This window comes from Brachyhypopomus gauderio, chromosome 2 (assembly GCF_052324685.1).
Source record: "Brachyhypopomus gauderio isolate BG-103 chromosome 2, BGAUD_0.2, whole genome shotgun sequence".
Lineage (NCBI taxonomy): Eukaryota > Metazoa > Chordata > Actinopteri > Gymnotiformes > Hypopomidae > Brachyhypopomus > Brachyhypopomus gauderio.
Genome location: NC_135212.1, coordinates 17,312,327 through 17,330,527, shown reverse-complemented (window position 1 = coordinate 17,330,527; position 18,201 = coordinate 17,312,327). Strand labels below are relative to the sequence as shown.

The 18,201-nt window shown below is 45.2% G+C and overlaps 2 protein-coding genes across 6 annotated transcripts in view; both read left to right on the top strand.

Annotated features, from left to right (window-relative positions):
- Positions 1–12,155, top strand: part of serpini1 (serpin peptidase inhibitor, clade I (neuroserpin), member 1) — a 31,633-nt gene extending 19,478 nt beyond the window's left edge. The window contains exons 2-10 of one of the 4 annotated variants that reach the window (XM_076989212.1): positions 1,990–2,137; positions 4,019–4,290; positions 6,613–6,843; positions 7,335–7,529; positions 8,931–9,135; positions 9,332–9,441; positions 10,756–10,842; positions 11,358–11,447; positions 11,648–12,155. In XM_076989212.1, the coding sequence (XP_076845327.1) occupies positions 4,035–4,290; positions 6,613–6,843; positions 7,335–7,529; positions 8,931–9,135; positions 9,332–9,441; positions 10,756–10,842; positions 11,358–11,447; positions 11,648–11,724 (1,251 nt within the window). In that variant the 5' untranslated portion in view covers positions 1,990–2,137; positions 4,019–4,034 and the 3' untranslated portion in view covers positions 11,725–12,155. Of the gene's footprint in view, positions 1–1,989; positions 2,138–3,975; positions 4,291–6,612; positions 6,844–7,334; positions 7,530–8,930; positions 9,136–9,331; positions 9,442–10,755; positions 10,843–11,357; positions 11,448–11,647 lie in introns of all 4 variants that reach the window. The other 3 variants (XM_076989219.1, XM_076989202.1, XM_076989193.1) reach the window with 3 other exon arrangements.
- Positions 12,156–14,838: 2,683 nt separating this feature from the next.
- Positions 14,839–18,201, top strand: LOC143508793 (uncharacterized). Of its 2 annotated transcripts, XM_076997420.1 has the most exons (7): positions 14,839–15,018; positions 15,696–15,813; positions 16,464–16,557; positions 16,691–16,821; positions 17,122–17,264; positions 17,548–17,745; positions 17,901–18,201. In XM_076997420.1, the coding sequence occupies exons 1-7, from the start codon at positions 15,008–15,010 to the stop codon at positions 18,010–18,012; spliced, it is 807 nt and encodes a 268-aa protein (XP_076853535.1). In that variant the 5' UTR covers positions 14,839–15,007; the 3' UTR covers positions 18,013–18,201. The 2 variants fall into 2 exon arrangements, with proteins under 2 accessions (XP_076853535.1, XP_076853536.1); XM_076997421.1 differs by lacking the exons at positions 14,839–15,018; positions 15,696–15,813 and adding an exon at positions 15,836–16,179.

Sequence of the window (18,201 nt, the reverse complement as noted above, 5' to 3'; positions counted from 1 at the left end):
ATTTGTTGTGGGTGGTATTTCATAGGTTTGAAAACTCGTTCTCGCCCCCTACTGTGCAATTTGGTTAGGAATACAACAGAGCTAAACTATCAAGGTGAATGTCATCAATTTGCTTACCTATTTTGCCCCAGTTCCCAACCCAACTTTAAGAATAGATTAACGGCGATATTTTTTATATCGCCCGATAAGAGTATCACATTATCGAACGCCGATAACGGCCCACCACTAGTTCTAATGTATTGCAATATTTTCCTTATGGCAATAAGGAATATACAACTATTCTTTCAGTGAACCTTTTTCATTCCTGGAATGATAAAAATATTGAACAGAGCTGGACATTGTTTACACTGCGGTTCAGGCCTGGCACAGCACATGCTCTGCAGACGTGCCGTGTGGACAGTGTAGTGCAGATGCTGTGAGGAGCATGGCAGCATGGTGTGCGTCCTTCAGCCCAGGGTTGTGTCTGTGCTCCTGCGTTGGGAGCAGGTTTTCTCTGCTGCAGGTGGAGCTCGGGAGGTGCTCGTGTGTCTGTACAGCTGCTTACGAGGGAGCCTTCACCAACTTTACGTCGCTTCACCTACAGAGATATAACTATATAACCTATATATATATAGTGAGTGGTGACAGATCTGGAGCATCTGGAGTGTGTGTGTGTGTGTGTGTGTGTGTGTGTGTGTGTGTGTGTGTGTGTGTGTGTGTGTGTGTGTGTGTGTGTGTGTGTGTGTGTATCAAAATATCTACAGGTCATTTATCCAGGAACGTTCATCCAGATGCTCAAGGCACATATAGTTTCTCGATTAGCTTATTTGCATCCTGCAGTCTTCTGTGACACCTTTACTGCAAAGGGCAGTATTGCAGTAGTGGTTAACCAGCCATCTATTGTGTAGCCCCATGTGACCTGCTAGTGGCGCCTGCCGCATGGCTGTGTGGAGCTGTGCCATTCCTACTCGCTCCATTGGATGCTGACTGGATCCTAAGTAATGCAATCATAGACTGACAGAGAAGGGCTGTATTTGTCTTAGGAGGGAAACCTGATAAATAAATGCCTCCTCCCCCACCCTGCGACTGACTGTTGGTACTCACCATCAGTGTTGGGAACGTTACTTTTTTTGCACTACAGTTAAACGTTTTTGCATTACGTGCATAACGTTTAACTATTTGCATTACAGTTTAAAAAAAGTTATGTACCAATGAGTAAGGATTTTTTGAAAAAGCAGTTTTCAGTCAGTTGAAATGAGTAGATCAGAAAGGTGTTTAACTTTTGATATTTATTGCACATCAACAGACCAGTGCAGGATTACACTATATAAAGTAAATTTACATCTATCAAATTAAATTAAATTCTCTCAACCTGAGTCAACTGGTTTGTTCACAACAGAAGTAAACTTAACAATAAAACCTCTATTCTTAATTAAATAAATCAAATACCCAGTCTGGTAGACATTCAGGAACTTCAAGTATTTTCTTAAATAATGTTTATATCGCCACCTTGAAAATGCTAATGCTTCGGCTTGCTCCTGACTCGCCATTTCTCGCCAGGGGTAACATTTGTGGTTTGATTTAAGTTGGTGGTTCTGAAGATGTCAGTCAGTTCCATTCACTTCTAACAGTCACAGGCTGCTGTTAAATCCCTCATAAATCCCTCATTACAAAAACATTGCATAGTTTTTGTACCTGCTACAGGATTCATCCCTGACTAAGGCCCAGCTATCCCTTCTCTCTGAGCCCATGGCACTAATTGTGTCTCAGGCTGAAAGGCAAAGCAGAGCAACACCTGAACTTTAGAAGTGTTGCCCCAAAAACAAGAATTACACCCTAAAAAGGAGAATCGTTTGTCACTTATTTCTACCTAAAGGCCTAGACAATGTGAGTATATAGGCAGTAGTTTCAGTTGTTTTTCACCTCTATGTCCATTCAGGCCAGTATGCTTTGGTTTTCACCACAATAGTTTACTTAATGCACTTTCTGTCTTTTCTACCGCTCTCACAGGGTTGTGAAGTACACCAGAATTTGGATTTAATGTCAGCGAGGCCTGGGAGAGAGAGTTGTAGTTCCCTGTCTGGGCTGCCGCCACCTCCCTTGTGGCCACAGAGCCTTTGTCCTCCAACCCCAGTTGCGCCGGCCCGCCGGGTTTCAGGTGCCCTCCACAACTCTTTTCTTCCGCGCTTACAGTGGGGGTTGGTTTTTGACAGTGGGTGATGGGTTTTTGACAGTGGGTGATGGTTTTTCACCCGTGGGTGTTGGTTTTCACCAGTAGAGGGTGGTGTTCTAGCAGGGAGGGGCTCAAGAAAAGTCAAGAAAGTTCCAGAGCTTAGAACAGGTGAAGTTTTAAGAGATACAACAAAAATGACTTTTTTTAAAGTCATGGAATAGGTTTTACTGCATTGCCATACTTTTTGGAAAGTTACAATTAACAATGTTTCTTAGTGTGAAATATGGAATGATGCCTTTAAACGGAAGAGTTATAGGCCAGTAACAATGAGTTGAAATACCATTTAGTCCTAGTGCATTGTTGAGGTCAGGGACCTCTACAGATAATTTCAGCATTAAGCCACAATTTGACAGAAAATGAAAATAAAAATAAAGGTTCCAGCATTACACACTGACAGGCTCTTTTCCAGGAACAGCATATGCCTTGTGATATGTGTGACATCCCTGGGAATTGAACCCATGACATGGGAGTTACCAGCACCTTGTTTTAGGTGTCATGATGTATAGGAGCCATACAGCATTTAAAAATAATATCAGAATCATGTTTGGTGTTTTGCTTATTTCAGGCTTCAGATGAAATTTACAGGCCACAGACCTGTTTAAAATGGTCTTGTACCATTTTACAAACTTTGTAAACTTTACAAAACATTTCAATATGCTCTGGTCATTGTGTCAATTATGTATTACTTTTCATTTGTTTTGCTTTTTTAAACGTATTAATTAAAGCTGGATGCACTACCTTCTTTTGCATAAGTTTTTTCTGACAATTATTATTTAATATTATTATTATTATTTTGGCTTGTTTACATGATTCGTCATGCTGAAGTTACAAACTGAAGTTGTGCACATGACTGCAGAGAAAGCAGCAACTCATCATTGGCCACAACACTCATGTTGGGAACGAAGCTGCAAAATGGTCTCCTGCATATTTAATCTTCTGTTGGCAGAACATTTTGCCATTTTGCTCTGTGCTCAGTTGAAGCCGTGTGAAGAAAGGTTTTGGTTTGGTGTGTAGATGAGGGTGCGCTGGAAGTGTGAGACATGGGAGCCAGAGGCTCTTCACCTGCAGAGTGAGAGAAGACTGGAGTGATATGGCGACACTGTTCGCTCGCTATGAGATCAACCTTTTTGTGCTCAGAGGTGTAGCGTCGGTGCAACACTTACTGCTTACAGGCACAACGGGGGAGAAAACCCGCTCTGTTCTCCCCCACCAAGAAATGCTTAACACACACTCTCTCTCTAACTCGTACACAAACTGTACTATAGCTCACTGTTTCTCACACAAACAGGAGGCATACTTTCTGTTTTCCCTGTTTGTGCGGAAAACAATGTTGCCAAGCAACGGCAGAAGCAGAGTGATGGTGGATATAGGTGTGTGTGTGTGTGTGTGTATGTGTGGATTGTGGATATAAGTAGTGTGGGGTAGGGGGAGGGGCTAACGGTTGTGGTGTGTGGGGAGGGAGAGGTGGTGCATCATGGGAGATGTGAATAGAGTGATGGTGGACATTGGTACCAGAGACTGTGTTTGTGTAAATGCTAATGGACAAGGGAGCAGAGAGAGTGTGTGTATAATATGGTGTATAAGGGTAGCAGTGTGTGTACACTGGAGTATGTGTATGAAAAGTAATCCTACAATGGGTTCATGAACAATGGGGGTTCATCAATCCATAGGAGGTACCTGTATGCTAAAGCTAGTTCCTGATATTGTTTGTGTGTGTGTGTGTGTGTGTGTGTGTGTGTGTGTGTGTGTGTGTGTGTGTGCAGCAGTGGGTAAAGGGGGTCTATCACTGTATTTCTCCTTCTCTAGCTCTTTCTAATTCACCATGTTGATGCTCGGCCTCGCACTGCTGCTGTTGCTACGGGCACGTGGCTGCCGGGCAACGGACGCCCCCGACGACGTGACGGCCGAGTTCTCGGTCAGACTGTACCACCAGCTCCAGATGGCAGGGGGAGAGGAGGACAACATCATCTTTTCCCCGCTGAGTGTGGCGGTGGGCCTGGGCATGGTGGAGCTGGGGGCCAGGGGGTCCTCGCTGGAGCAGATCAGGCAGGCTGTGGGCTACAACCACATACGAGAAGGTACGGACCGTCCGGGGGGGCGCGTACTCCGGCCGTGTGTTTGTCATGTTCGTCTGTAAGAACGTACTTCCAGAGTATGAGGCAGCAAGCATTACAAAGCATATACGCAATATACAGGGTGTCTCAACAGGAGGGAAAGACCCATTTTTTAGGCCGTCTTCGTCTCCCAGTCCTGATGAACTTTCACTGAAAGCCGAGTGCTAGCACAAGTAGCCACAGTCTTGTCTTTAACATTCTGTATGTTCATACAGTATTAGAGGTGTCTTCAACTAAGGATTTTCATAGTCTAATCTGATTCGTCAGATTTTCCCTTTAGTCGACTAATAGTCAAATCAGGGTTTTTTTTTATCTAGAGCTCCTTAAATGGGATCCCGTTCTCATTCAGGTCTTTTTTCCACTTCAAAGTAACCTAAACCTAAAACACTCAGATAAATGAATAAACATGGTAGGTTGGCTTTATTCAGCTTTTATTTATTTATTTATTTACTTATTTATTTTTTAATGAAACGTTAGAGAACATTCACAAAAAAAGTCACCGTCAGTGCGCAGTGCGTATATCTAACTGTCAGACAGGCACTGTGCAAAATGTAAAAAATATTTTAAAAAATAAAATATGCCTGCTTGAAAATATTTTTAAAATTGCCACACAACAGCAAAAAAATTAAAAGTAAAGGTTCAAAGGGGTTTAAAAAGCAAACAACAACAAAAAATGTTTATAGGCCTACTTGCCGAGACACACCGCAACAAGACGAGACGACATGACCGAAACGACAAACGGCTGAACTGTTTTTTTTTTTTCTGCCTTACGCGTTTTAAATGGTATGCCATGTTGGTTGTTGTCGTATGAAATGAAAGATGTTGATGACATAACTTGCACTTTACTTTGTTTGATTCATCTTTATCTTTTTCAAAATACTCCCACACTTTTGAAGTTTTTTTATTAGCCATTATAATCTCGGCAGACGCTGGCTATCGTGTAGCGTGTTCCGCTCATTTGGATTGTGCAACTGCAGGGTGTGATTTATTAATGTGTAGTAAGGAAGATGCCTATTGTTAATGCGCACACATCATTTAAAAATATTTATTAACAGAATTTTTTTTTGACAAAAGGCTATATATAACGAAAACAAAGACATTTCATGTAACAACTAATTCTTAGCAGCATCCTTGGTCACCCCCATGCAGTTAGAATGGTACATTCGACTATGACGTTCATAGTCGACTAGGGGGTCAAATCAAATCAAATCAAATCAAAGTTTATTTGTATAGCGCTTTTCACAACACATGTTGTCACAAAGCGCTTTACAGGATTTAAAAGGTTAACAATACTATGGGTCCAGAACCCTAATGAGCAAGCCAAAGGCGACAGTGGCGAGGAAAAACTCCCTATGATGGTGGGGATTAGGAAGAAACCTCGGGAGAACCAAGACTCAAAAGGGAACCCATCCTCCATTGGGCGGCCCGTTAACACACAAATTACACAAAATACAGACAAATAACCAAGTCACACACAAATCACACAATCAGACTAAGTAAAGGTAAAAATGAAAGTTCTGGGTTTTGATATTGTCACTGTAAATGTCTGTTGATGAACGCCAAGCTTTCATTCCATGTCGGAGCAGTGATGCTGGTATTGTAGGCTCCGACTGCAATGTTACTCTCCAGGTGAACCTCGGAGAAAAGATACGAGATGTAGTAACTATGTAACAGATTAATCAAAGGCCAAACTAAACAGATGAGTCTTTAATCGAGTTTTAAACATTGAGACTGTGTCTGAGTCCCGAATAGAGGCAGGAAGATTATTCCACAATTGTGGAGCTTTAAAAGAAAAGGCTCTTCCACCTGCTGTGATCTTTTTGATCCTAGGAACAGTTAATAACCCTGCGTCCTGCGAGCGAAATGAACGCGCTGGGTTATATTGTTCAATAAGTTCACTAAGATAGTCTGGAGCTAAGCCAGTCAAGGGGTGTAGTCAACTATAGTCGAATCAGCGACTATTGCAAGTCACCCCTACACTGTATATTCATTTTGTATGGCTCTTTTGAGATACCCTGTATAATCAAATTGAAGTGTTATAAATGGAGTTGTGCAGTAGTTGGGGGTTGGGAAGACACTTTCTTCTGATCTTCCTCTACATGTTTCCAGCTCTTCCCCCATTAGGGCTTTTCCTTCGCCTCTACAGTTGTATGTGTTTTCATCAGTTGATTAAGTGAAGCCGTGCTCCTCACTCACAAACCCTGTCTCAGTCAAGGATTCTCAGAAGGATCCAATCGCACGCATCGTGTTGAATCGTCGCTGACGGGTAGGGGGGTCTCTCCGCAGACGAGGAGTTCTCCGCTCTGAGGAACCTGACGCAGGCGCTGGCCACAGACGAGGCGCAGTACGTGGTGCGTCTGGCCAACTCGCTCTTCCTGCAGACAGGAGTGAGCTTCAGCCCGGACTTCCTGCGCCTGACAAAGCACTACTTCCACGCCCAGGCAGAGACGGTGGACTTCAGCGAGGCGGCGGCCGTGGCCGAACACATCAACTCCTGGGTGCAGAACCACACCGAGAGTGAGTCTCACACGATGTCAGCAGACGTTTGGAGCTAACCTCCTTGTAGCATCATCTCACCTATGATGAGCAAATTATTCTCTGTTCAAGTGTGTCTCTGTTTATTTTTCATATTATTATTATAGTGAAGTTTGAAAGGGAGTCAGAGAGATGAACATAATCTGAAGGAACTACAGGACTAAACCAGGTCTGCCAGGTTCAGCTAGGTGGTTTAGAGCATTTGGTCATGTACCTGTCAGCGCCTCACAGCACTCTGTAGCTTTTCCACACTGTCACAATGACAGAACAGCATGCCAAACTCCAGGTGGAAGTCCAGCAGACACCAGGACAGATCCAGGAGTTTAGCCTGGGGATGATTTGACTGAAGCTGAGAGGATGATCTCTTTATTCCTGCACTGAGATGGATGGAGCTGAAACGGTGAGGAAAGAGAATGGAGAGCTGGATACGTTTCCCACTCACTGTGATTTTTCCTTTGCTACTATCGCTGCAGATAAGATCCAGGACCTGGTGTCCCCAGAAGACTTCAGCAGTGTGACCAGGATCACCCTGGTCAACGCTGTCTACTTCAGGGGCAGCTGGAAGAACCAGTTCCGGCCCGAGAACACAAGGACCTTCTCCTTCAGCAAGGATGATGGCAGTGAGGTGCAGACGCTAATGATGTACCAGCTAGGAGACTTCTACTACGGTGAGGAGCACGAGGGGTTTGGGGGGAGTGGATTATCATGTAAGGGAGGACTGCAGGTGAGCCAATATTGTACTGCAGTTTACTCTTTACCGCTAATGCTAATGGCAACCTAATACTAACACCATAATACGATTTTTAAATGTCGTTACATTACAGCAGATGTCCTGATCAGTCTCAAACCAGCTCAGTAATGGGGGAGCAGACGATCTTTCTATAAGTACCTAATGTTGACAAGCCAGCAAAAGATCCAGCAGCTGTTCCACAGAACATAAATCTCTGTTACAGATCATAAGAACGTGAAGCCTTGGGGAGGCTGTAGAATGTTCCAGCTGGTATTTGTCTGATAGAGCGCCATTTGATACGGGACATGAGAAGTAGTGGAGGAGAGAAGCTGCACTTTTCTACACGTGTGCGATTCTGATCCACGTGCACTTGCGTGCATCTGCTCCCCCGCATAGATCTGCAGCCAGTGTGATGGCGAGAGCCCAGCTTCAGTGTTCCTGAGCCCCCTCTGCTCTTGCCCCATGAGGACACTGCAGATGTGGAGGAGAGGAGGGAGGGAGAGGAGTGGAGAAGGAGAGAGAGGGGGAGACGGATGGGAAAGGAAAGATAGAGAGAGAGAGAGAGAGAGAGAGAGAGAGATTACGAAATCACAAGCCAGAAACAAGACAAAGACAAATCAATAAAGATGTGAGATGATGTCTGATCAGCAGGATCTATTCCTGTCCGAGCCATTTTAGACCTGCCGCTGGACCAATCACACGTTCCTTTAGGTTCCTGTGTCAGATGCTGCTGCAGTGGGGGGTGTGTAGAGGTGCGGCGCTTCTCTGATGCAGCTTGTATGCCGTGTGGCTTTACAGAGCTGGATGTTGTGACATGAAGACGCTTGTATATGTTGTATGTGGGAGGAGCAGGCTGGAGGATTTGGAGATGTGGCACAATCTGACAACTCCCTGTAATGTACCGCCAACCTTCTCATGTGGGTTGGATTGCATCCTGCACTAGATAAAGCACGTTATGAAACGGGAGGATCGATCCTTTATCCTGCAGGGCCACAACTCTGCAGAATGAGTTTGCTTTTTAGCATCTGCAAATCATCTCCCTGTTGACCTGTTTGTGAGGTTGTGAGGTTAAGGTTGTGTTATTGTCACACTTGGGAGAAAATTGCCTTGGATCACGGAGACGTTATTTGCTAAACTTGCTTAATTTTCCACAGTTACAATACAATTCGTACAATTCGTACTGTCTGCGTGTCTAGCCACCAATCCTCCTAGCCATCAGATGTTATTTATGAATCAAATAAAAACTACAAACTGTGCTGCCCCCCACCCAACAACTGAAGATTGACAGCCATGCTGCCCAATGAAATTGTAAACTGTGCAGCTTGTTCCCTGTTGACAGGTGAGTTTAGCGACGGCACCACGGAGGCGGGCGGCATCTACCAGGTGCTGGAGATGCCGTACGAGGGTGAAGACTTGAGCATGACAATTGTGCTGCCCAGGCAGGAGGTCCCTCTGGCCAGCCTGGAGCCCATCATCAAGGCCCAGTTGCTGGAGGACTGGGCCAACAATGTGAAGAAACAGAAGGTGGAGGTCTACCTGCCCAGGTGAGAGACTCCAGCACATCGGCGTTGAGTCCACCTCCTCTCACTCTGGAGCGCGTGGCCTGGTGTTTGGATCAGATGGGTTTTGGAATGAGGCTCAGGGGTTTTGTGTGCCTTTGTTGGGTGTGCTGTGTGATTGGCCTGAGATTTTGCACATGGTTTTTACTGGACGTTTTCTCCTATTGGGTCTGGTTTCAAGGTTTAAAGTGGAGCAGAAGATTGACCTGAGAGACACTCTGCAACAACTGGGCATCAAAAACATCTTCACTAAAGACGCAGACCTGTCAGCCATGATGGCTGAGATGTCAGGTACAAAGCACAGCTCAGGCAGACTTGGGAGTGAGGTGTTGGCCTCTACGGACATTACAGTGTACACACACACACACACACACACACACACACACACACACACACACACACACACAGACAGGTCATGCTTTTGTGTATGACAGGTCTGATTTTTCTGCATATATTTTTACCTATATTTATTTTTTCATGTTGTGCCTCCCAGTTGCTGTTTTAGCTGTGGAGAGAAAATGCGCTGGTAGAAAGCAGCAGTGGAGAGACACAGATACGCTGGCGTGTGAAGTGTTGTGGTGGGGGTGATATTCTCAGAGAGAGTGAAGCTTCAGGCCATGACTGCAGATTTTCTGCGGTCTGAAATGTGGAGCTCCATGTCTCAGAACTCCACTGCCAAATCTGTCCGCCAAGACTCATGAACCGCTCCCCAAGGGTGTTAAAAATAGACAGGAGAGCTTGTGAATTCAGTGTGTTTTCTAATCTGAATTGTGAGGAGCACATTGTAAATGCCTTGGGTTTGTTAGCGTAGACTTTAGCCCTTTGTTATAAAATGCATCTGGGGACCATATACTCACCAGCTAGTTTATTAGCAAGTCCTCTCTTGTTTTCCCACTCACTGGCTAGTTTATTCACTAGTTTATTCACTATTTCAGATCGTAGCCCATCTAATACCATTTACAGTGAATCAGCACCATTCATCACCAGTGCGTTTCTGATCACAGGACCAATGCTGATCACATGTTATGTAGTCATTGTCTACACAACAGGGCAGTCATGGTCTGGTGGTTAGGGAGCCGGTCTTGTGACTAGAGGGTCGTGGGTTTGATTTCCAGGCCCTAGGCTTTGACTGAAGTGCCCGTGAGCAAGGCACTTAACCCCAACTGCTCATCTAGTGATCACTAGTGTGTTTGTGTGTGTGTTCTCACTGCACAGATGGGAAAATGCGGAGGACTAACGTCAATTGGGGTGAAAATCAAAATGGACAGTATGGCAACTTAACTAATAACTTAACACACACTGTTATGGTAATGCTATGGAGCTGATTGAAGTTCATCACGCACAGCAGTGTTGCTGGGAGTTTTGAACCGGCCAGTGTCACTGCTGATTTAAGAGATGACCACCACTAAAAACACAGCCACCAGCAGTGTGTACCTACAGTATAGGTGTTTCTACTAGAGTATCTGCTAGACTCTCTTAAAACCATATTCATACAAATCTATTTTGCAAAACGACCATAGACGAGAGAGAAGCGAGTTAATGAATTTGTCAGTACGACCGTAGCAGGCCCGATCTCTCCTACCAACCTTCTGCTCTGGTCCACAGAGGGGAAGGAGCTGTTCATAGGGAAAGCTGTGCAGAAGACTTATCTGGAAGTGACAGAGGAGGGGGCGGAGGGGGCAGCCGGCTCAGGTGAGCTCCTCCACCTTCATCTCCCCATCATTACTACGCTCCTCTCCAAAGGCACAAGAGCGTGCACTTAGGAGCGTGCACTCAGGGGCGTGCACTCAGGGGCGTGCACTCAGGAGCGTGCACTCAGGGGCGTGCACTGTCCTCTGTCTTTCTTGCCCTTTTTCACTACCCTTTTATTTCCTCTTATATTTGCATAATGCCCCTTTAAAGTCTCTTCATCTTCCATGTCGCTTCTTCTAATTCTCTCTCTCTCTCTCTCTCTCTCTCTCTCTCACTCTCTCTCTTTCTCTCTCTCTCTCTCATCTTGTCTATTTCTATCGGAGGCAGTGATTCTTCCTCCCATACTGTATATCACTGCAACATAGTGGACATAAAGCCAAACATTCACAAGTGCTCATAGCGCCATCTCTTGTTCGGTCTGTGCCACTGTGCTGTGCCGCATGCAGTTGTTGTGTTTTGTGTGGAGGGGGCTGACTGACTCATGCACACGATGGCGCTGATTCTGCCCTCCCCAGGGATGATTACTCTCACCAGGACCATGGTGCTGTACCCACAGGTCATGGCTGACCACCCATTCTTCTTTGTCATCAGAAATAGGAAGACAGGTATGAATCAGCAGTCACTCTGAGCACCACCACATGTAATGACACTTTCCTGTTTTAGAGCAACCACATATGTGGCAGGTTGTAGTTGTAGCTGGTGTTTAACTGCGTTTACTACACATCGCTACATGTAGGCATTAGAAATCCTGCGTGGAGAATGTGTGTCAGCTGTTCTGAGACTAAACTTGGAAATGTGCCTCCAGGATCCGTTCTTTTCATGGGCAGAGTCATGAACCCTGAGGTCATCGAACCCTTCGATCAGGATTTTGACTCCGTGTAAACGCACTGACGTTCATCTCGGGAGCGGGTTCATCTGCACTCTCACACCCTAAAGAGTGCAATGTCACGACAGCAAACACCATCGCTCCCCCTCATGGTTTTCTACAAAGAGAACCCTAAATACTCAGAATATATTATATATAATATTTGATTGTGTTTTATACTCTAAGATTTAATCCCACAAAGAATATTTGTAAATATATCTCTGGAATAATTGCCTCGCGTGTCCAGTGCTAATAACAGTAATAGATAAGTTCATTTGCGTTGTTTGTTTTCACAGGCCTTAGAGCATGCATCCATCTTTGTTACTGTACATTTGCTATTGTGTCATAAAAAGAAATGTAGATATTTATTGCAAAACAATGTGCAATTATCTCTCGCTCATGTGTGAATGTATGTGTGTGTGGGGGGAAATAAATATATATAAATTTCTTTTAATAGAATCTTTTTTTTACTTGAATGGGGCTGAAGTACTGCTGAAATACAGATATGCCTTATAAATAGTTTTTTGATTTAATGAACAGGTAGCGAAGCAGGGTTACCATGGTGACCCTGAATGCAGACTGACTGACAGAGACTGTGTTTGGTGTACAAGAGTGAAAAGGAACACCAGCTGTATTCTCGATTTAAAAAAATAAACATGAATGTGGAGAAAGTGTGTTTCATTTGTCATCTGTGGTAAAAGGAACATTGTTAGGCATAATTTATTCATCACTCATACGCATGGACACACCCCTGGATGCTGAGTTACGGTGTTGCACTCACACTTATACACTGTTGTGTATGATCAAGCCATGTGCTCTCCGTATACACTAGCAGTAGAGGTTATACTGATGAACTCTGTGATGTGAAACATGGTACTGTCGTAGGATGCCACCTTAGCCATTGCCCTAGTCAACTTCGTTATGACTGTGTGAACAGTGTGAAATGGAAGCATCTAGGAGCAACAGCCACTCTGCCATGAAGACTGCACACACTCAGGGAAGGGTCTCCATGTGTGGTGTCTGTCCTCTGAGCAGCTGCACACAAGTCTAAGATCACTATGCTCTATGCACCAAGCATCAGCAGTGTAAAGTGCGGTGCTGTATAAAGTACTGCCACTCACCTACAGTAACGAATCACACTTTACCCTCTGCCTGCAGTAACGAATCACACTTTACCCTCTGTCTGCAGTAACGAATCACACTTCACTCTCTGCCAGTCTGATGGATGAATCTGGATTCAGCAGATTCCAAGAGACACAATGTGCACATGAACTTTGGTGGAGGATAATGAGGTTGTTTTACAGGGTTGATGTTCTCATGCTGCTATTATAGACAAGAATGGATCATTCAATTTTGGGCCAACAGTTTGTGAAAGCTCCTTGGTCCAGCATGACTGTGTCCCTGTACTCAAAGCGAAGCCAATAAAGTCATGATTTTATCAGTCTGTTGTGTAGACCCCATGACCTGCACAGAGCCCTGACCTCCTCAACCCCACTAAACACTTTCAGGAGTAACCAGAATGTTGATTATGAGCCAGGTGTCCAGCAGCACTGCCAACAAGCTTACAGTAGGTGTGACAGTCATGTGTCCACATACTTTTGACAATAGTCTTTGAATGCATCCACAGCAGATTGTGCATGCCATATTTATATCCTCAGCCTAGTACCTGTAAATGTACCCATATAATTCACAAAATTAATGAACCATATGTTTTATTCCTGACTGCAAAACCTGATAAAACCCTCCAGCAGTGCCAAACGGGTAAAGCCTGGATATGTGCCACTGGTGTCCTGCACAGCATCCTTTAGAGTTGAAGGTCAGAAGCTTTAATATCTCCAATGATACAGGTTCAGCGTGATGACACCCAGCACCATCTGTTGTCAGAATGAGCCATTAAAGCTCTGTGATAAGTGTTCCGTTGGGCTGAGTCTGCGATGAGTCGTCCAGGTTTTTCTAATCAGCTGTGTGATGCCACAGACCAGCAGCACATGTCTGTACGGGAGACAGAATACCGCTCAACATAGCCGAAGGCACTCTTGGCACGCTTAGCAGGGGGGAGACCAGACTGGACCATACTGGGCCAGTCTGGACAGGTAGGGCAGGATGTGGGCAAGTGGCAGAGTTCAGATGCACCATCTTCAGGCCTGTGTTGATAGGCCTGTGTTGTGCTGCACATCCACTAAAGGCCTTTAGTCAAGTCAGGCTTAACCTGAAGAGATGAAAATTACCAGCACTTCCAAGCGAGCTCTTAGTGAGTTAGCTATATACTGAATTTACACAGAGTTATTAAAACACTTAGGCCAATAATGTAGACATGTATGACTAACCATTATTAGCTGCATTAAGATAGGATGACCTCACCAGTGAACAAGGTCATGTGCATGCTCGTGCATCTGGAAACAAGGCAGGCAGTGGCGGAGCTAGACTTTTTATCAAGGGGTGGCCAAAGGTTGACCAAGGCTTTATCAGAGGGGTCTACAAATGATATTTGTATATCATTTGTATGATACAAATCACCCCCCCCCCCCCCCCCCCGGCTCCGCCACTGAAGGCATGCTGGAATACTGTGGATCTGTGATTGCAATCAACATGTTTTCTTTGCAGGTATGACCCCTTTTGCGCTAATAAACTTCTAAATTTAAAATTAATCTACTTTTATTTGAAGCTGGAACTGTGGAGTTTTTGGACAATACAATACGGGGTTTTCAATCCAGTCCAGTGCCAGTCCAGGTTTTTGATTGGTCCCTGTTCCTTTTTACCTGAAATCAAGAAATCGGGCCTTTTTATCTCCTGACCAATGGGGAATGGAGATGGAACTGAATGAAAATGTGGAAGAAACTAGAAGTTCCAGAGGACACGATCAAAAGGTTTACAAAACATCACAAAAAAATTGACACACGGGCATGGGTGAAATTAAATAACTTTTAATATTTATTAATTGCAAATCACAGAACGGCCACCGGCCAACCTAACCTCAGACCGACACATATCTATTTATTCTCGATTTTCTAAATTATTGAATATATCTACTACTGGGCCCATCACTAAGGCTAATGAGATGAGGTCGGTGAAGAATGTCCCCGCGTCAGGAACACTGGACGATGACTTAGGATCCTGCGTTGCTTGGCAACGCTTCCTGCCGCAGGTCCGTGGCCGCGGGCGCGCGGCCGTCGTCCCCACATCACCGGTGTCCTTCACCGACGAGCCTTTAGTCCCAATGGGAAACCAAACAGTCCGCCTCATAAATGGACACTTTTACTACGCACTAAATGCCAAAGGGATTCACGACACTCGACGGACATGTCCGAAAGGTAAGAAATGTCATTATAGTTTTAAAATAGCTCGGCAGTCTATATACGTGTGAAATAATGCACCTCTCCAGATTAAATCACTTACTCTGGCCTCAATCATTAGGGGTTTTAACAGATTTGTCTTTTTCCTTCGGCTACTGTTGCGCTTTGGTGACTGAACCTTGGGAATGTTGTCATCGCCTAAACGTTTCACATAGTCTAACATATACACGAAACTGAAGTGTTTGGACATTTCACGACAGCTCACCAGTAGATGATATAAAATAAGAACACCTGCTCAGGTAGTGGCTGTTGTAGCGGCCGCTTTAATCCGGTGCAGGGTGCAGAGTTCACGGTAACCTACACCTTAAAGAAAGAGGTCAGCAGCGCACGGGCTCCAGTTACAGCCAGTCCAACCTGATTTGTCAAGGTCGCAAAAACCACCTTGGAGCTAATCTGCGCCCCTACAATACAGCAACAGAATACCAATGCAAGTTCAAACAATAGTGCTTTATAAGCACTAGAATTATAACCATCCTATTGATTACAGTACATAAATAAGCAGAGTACAGGTAAGAGATGCAAACCGTATCCGAAACCTGCATTAAACAGGAAAGCAGAATAATCTTTTTCAAATGTCTTTTCCTCCCTGGTCTCCCCTCACTCCAACCCCCGTGGTAACCGCCGCACCCCTCCAGTTCTTCGGGAGTGAACACGAACAGCGGCAGTTTCCCGATATCTCACTCCTCCCACTGCTCTGAGATCAGTGAGACACACACCCCTCTCTCCGCGGACTCGGGCATCGACGCCACTCCTGTAAGCCACTCAAGCACGTCTACCCTCAGACTGCTATATCTAAAAGGACAGCATTGTTTCACACACCACACGCTCTACATTCTGGTGTTTTATATGTGCAGGCCCAGAAACAAAATACAAGGAATTATTGTTTTCTTTGAAGCCAGAGATTTTTTAAAAACCTTCATCTGACATTCATCATTCAACAGATGTTGATAATTCAATGATGAATTAAATGTAGATGTATTTCTCTCAGCTCGTGTAATGTAGCCTGTCACAGTACAGCATGGGTGAGCATAAAGGACTCTCCCTGCAGATAGGGTTACTAGTCATGACTGAACCACGAATGCACTCAGAATGGACGTAAAGGTGATCCTGGTCTTAGAGGTAGGCACATTCCCCTGGGGTCAGTGCGGGTCACCGAGCATGGGTTTACACACAGCCCACCCAACTTCTTCATTAATGATTCAAAGTAGTAAAAGAATAATTTTGTGTTTAAAGGTAAAGGTCATGTATAAATATTAACTTGGCTAGCAATTAGTGGGCCGATGTTAATTGCTGGCTGGTGTCTTGCTAGCATCATGGTGGTCTTTGTAACAGACGAGCCAGGGCCTCCTGCATCTCGGGATTTTGCAGCTATGTCTGTCTCTCTCGTTCTGGATTTGTTTCAGCTGCCCTCCAACCGCTTCAGGTTCATCTCCTGGCATCACCTCGAGGAGCACGACATTCGTGGAGACCAGCTCGCTTGCCCCAGGGTCAGAGAAGGTAAGGTCATGACCTTCGACCTCCAGCTACCACTCCCCCAATGATAGGTGTTGTATCCAGTGCATGTCACACATATACAATGGCCCGAATCAGGTTGTCTGAATATCGGGAACTCAGAATGTGACATTAACAGGACCGGAGGATGAACGCTGCGTCAGAGGTGAAGAGGTCTCCCCCAGGAATGTCGGTGGGAGGAGGAGGAGGAGACGGGATGAAGCTCAAAGGTGGGAGGAGAGGCTACAGGAGAACTGGGAAAACTGCGTGGTGAGGCACCACACACACACACTAACATTTATTCCTTAAGCTTTTCCTTCTGCTTATCCTCCTCAGACCCAGGACCTACTGCTGCTGACTTCCAAAATGTCCTCAGATAAGCAAATGGTGTCACACTGGGTTAAACTACTATTCTAATCCCAATATACTCCTGTGGCCTGTCGGAATAAGGCTCCCCCCAAAGGGGAAAAGAACTTAAAATGGTGCCTACCACCTCTCTGACTGTACCTAACACCCCTCTGACTGTACCCAACACCCCTTGATACTGCTCCATGCTCCCTCTGTCCACAGGAGTTGAATCTGTCCTACCAGGACCTGGGGGATCCGTACCAGCTGGAGAACTTCACGCGGATCCTCAAGAGACTGATCCGTGTGGAGCACCTGCAGCTGGTGGACAACGCGCTGCGGGACCTCAGCTCTGTCCGACTGCCACGGTACGCCACACCGAGCACCTGGCCACCCGCACGCGGGGCAGAGAGATGCGGCCAGTTACTCAGCGGGACTGATGGGGCATGTTTAAGTGGAGAGAGCACAGTAGAAGTGATCCAATACAATGTCATAGTAAAACAACTGCATTCTCCCTGTGTGATGTGGTATTGGACAATACAAGAATGTCCAATTCATTACATGACAGAAATAAATATTTTTTTCCATCATAAATAAACAGATGCATCTTGCCAACTGAGATGTGTGTGTGCAAACATATCTCTATTGTAGATGTAAAAGACTGAATCTGCACCGGAACCATTTTACGTCCTTCGGTCAGCTGCCAAAGGTTCCCGCGCTCCAGCACCTGTGCCTGTCTGAGAACAGGATCTCCTGTCTGGGAGAGCTGTGGCTCCTGGGGACCGCCCCACTACAGTCGCTCACCCTCAAACACAACCCCTGTGAGTTCCTGGAGGACTACCGCTCACGGTGAGGACACAGTGAGCAGAGCAAAGGAACAACATGAGAACATTCCACCTTTCCTATTCTTATATACTGACTAGAATCATTAGATCTCACAGCGCCATATTCTAAAACTTGTCTGACTCTTAGATTTATGAGATTTCCCTCTTTCCTTGATGCAGAGTGTTCACCTGTTTGCCAAAGCTCAAAGTTTTGGATGGCATTCCAAAATTGCCAGAAGATTCCGTGCCTCCACAGCTCCCAGCATGCTCCAGGCTCTGTGTCATTCTATGACACCGCAAGGTGCGAGCAGGAAGCCCAACTGCATCACTTCCTGTACTCCACAGAGAGGAAGCTGCACAAGCCATGAACATACCTTATGTACTGTAGCGGAAAGGGAATTTTCATATGTTGAAACGCACTGTTTGCAGGAATGTGTGTGTACACCATCTGTTTGTATGGCAAATAAAAGCTTTGCGATTT

What these genes read in the sequence shown, in the direction of transcription:
- LOC143508793 (XM_076997420.1), top strand. An exon ending in AGAACTGGGAAAACTGCGTG is followed by an intron (nt 16,822 to 17,121) that starts GTGAGGCACCAC and finishes CTCTGTCCACAG; the next exon opens with GAGTTGAATCTGTCCTACCA. An exon ending in CTGGAGGACTACCGCTCACG is followed by an intron (nt 17,746 to 17,900) that starts GTGAGGACACAG and finishes TCCTTGATGCAG; the next exon opens with AGTGTTCACCTGTTTGCCAA.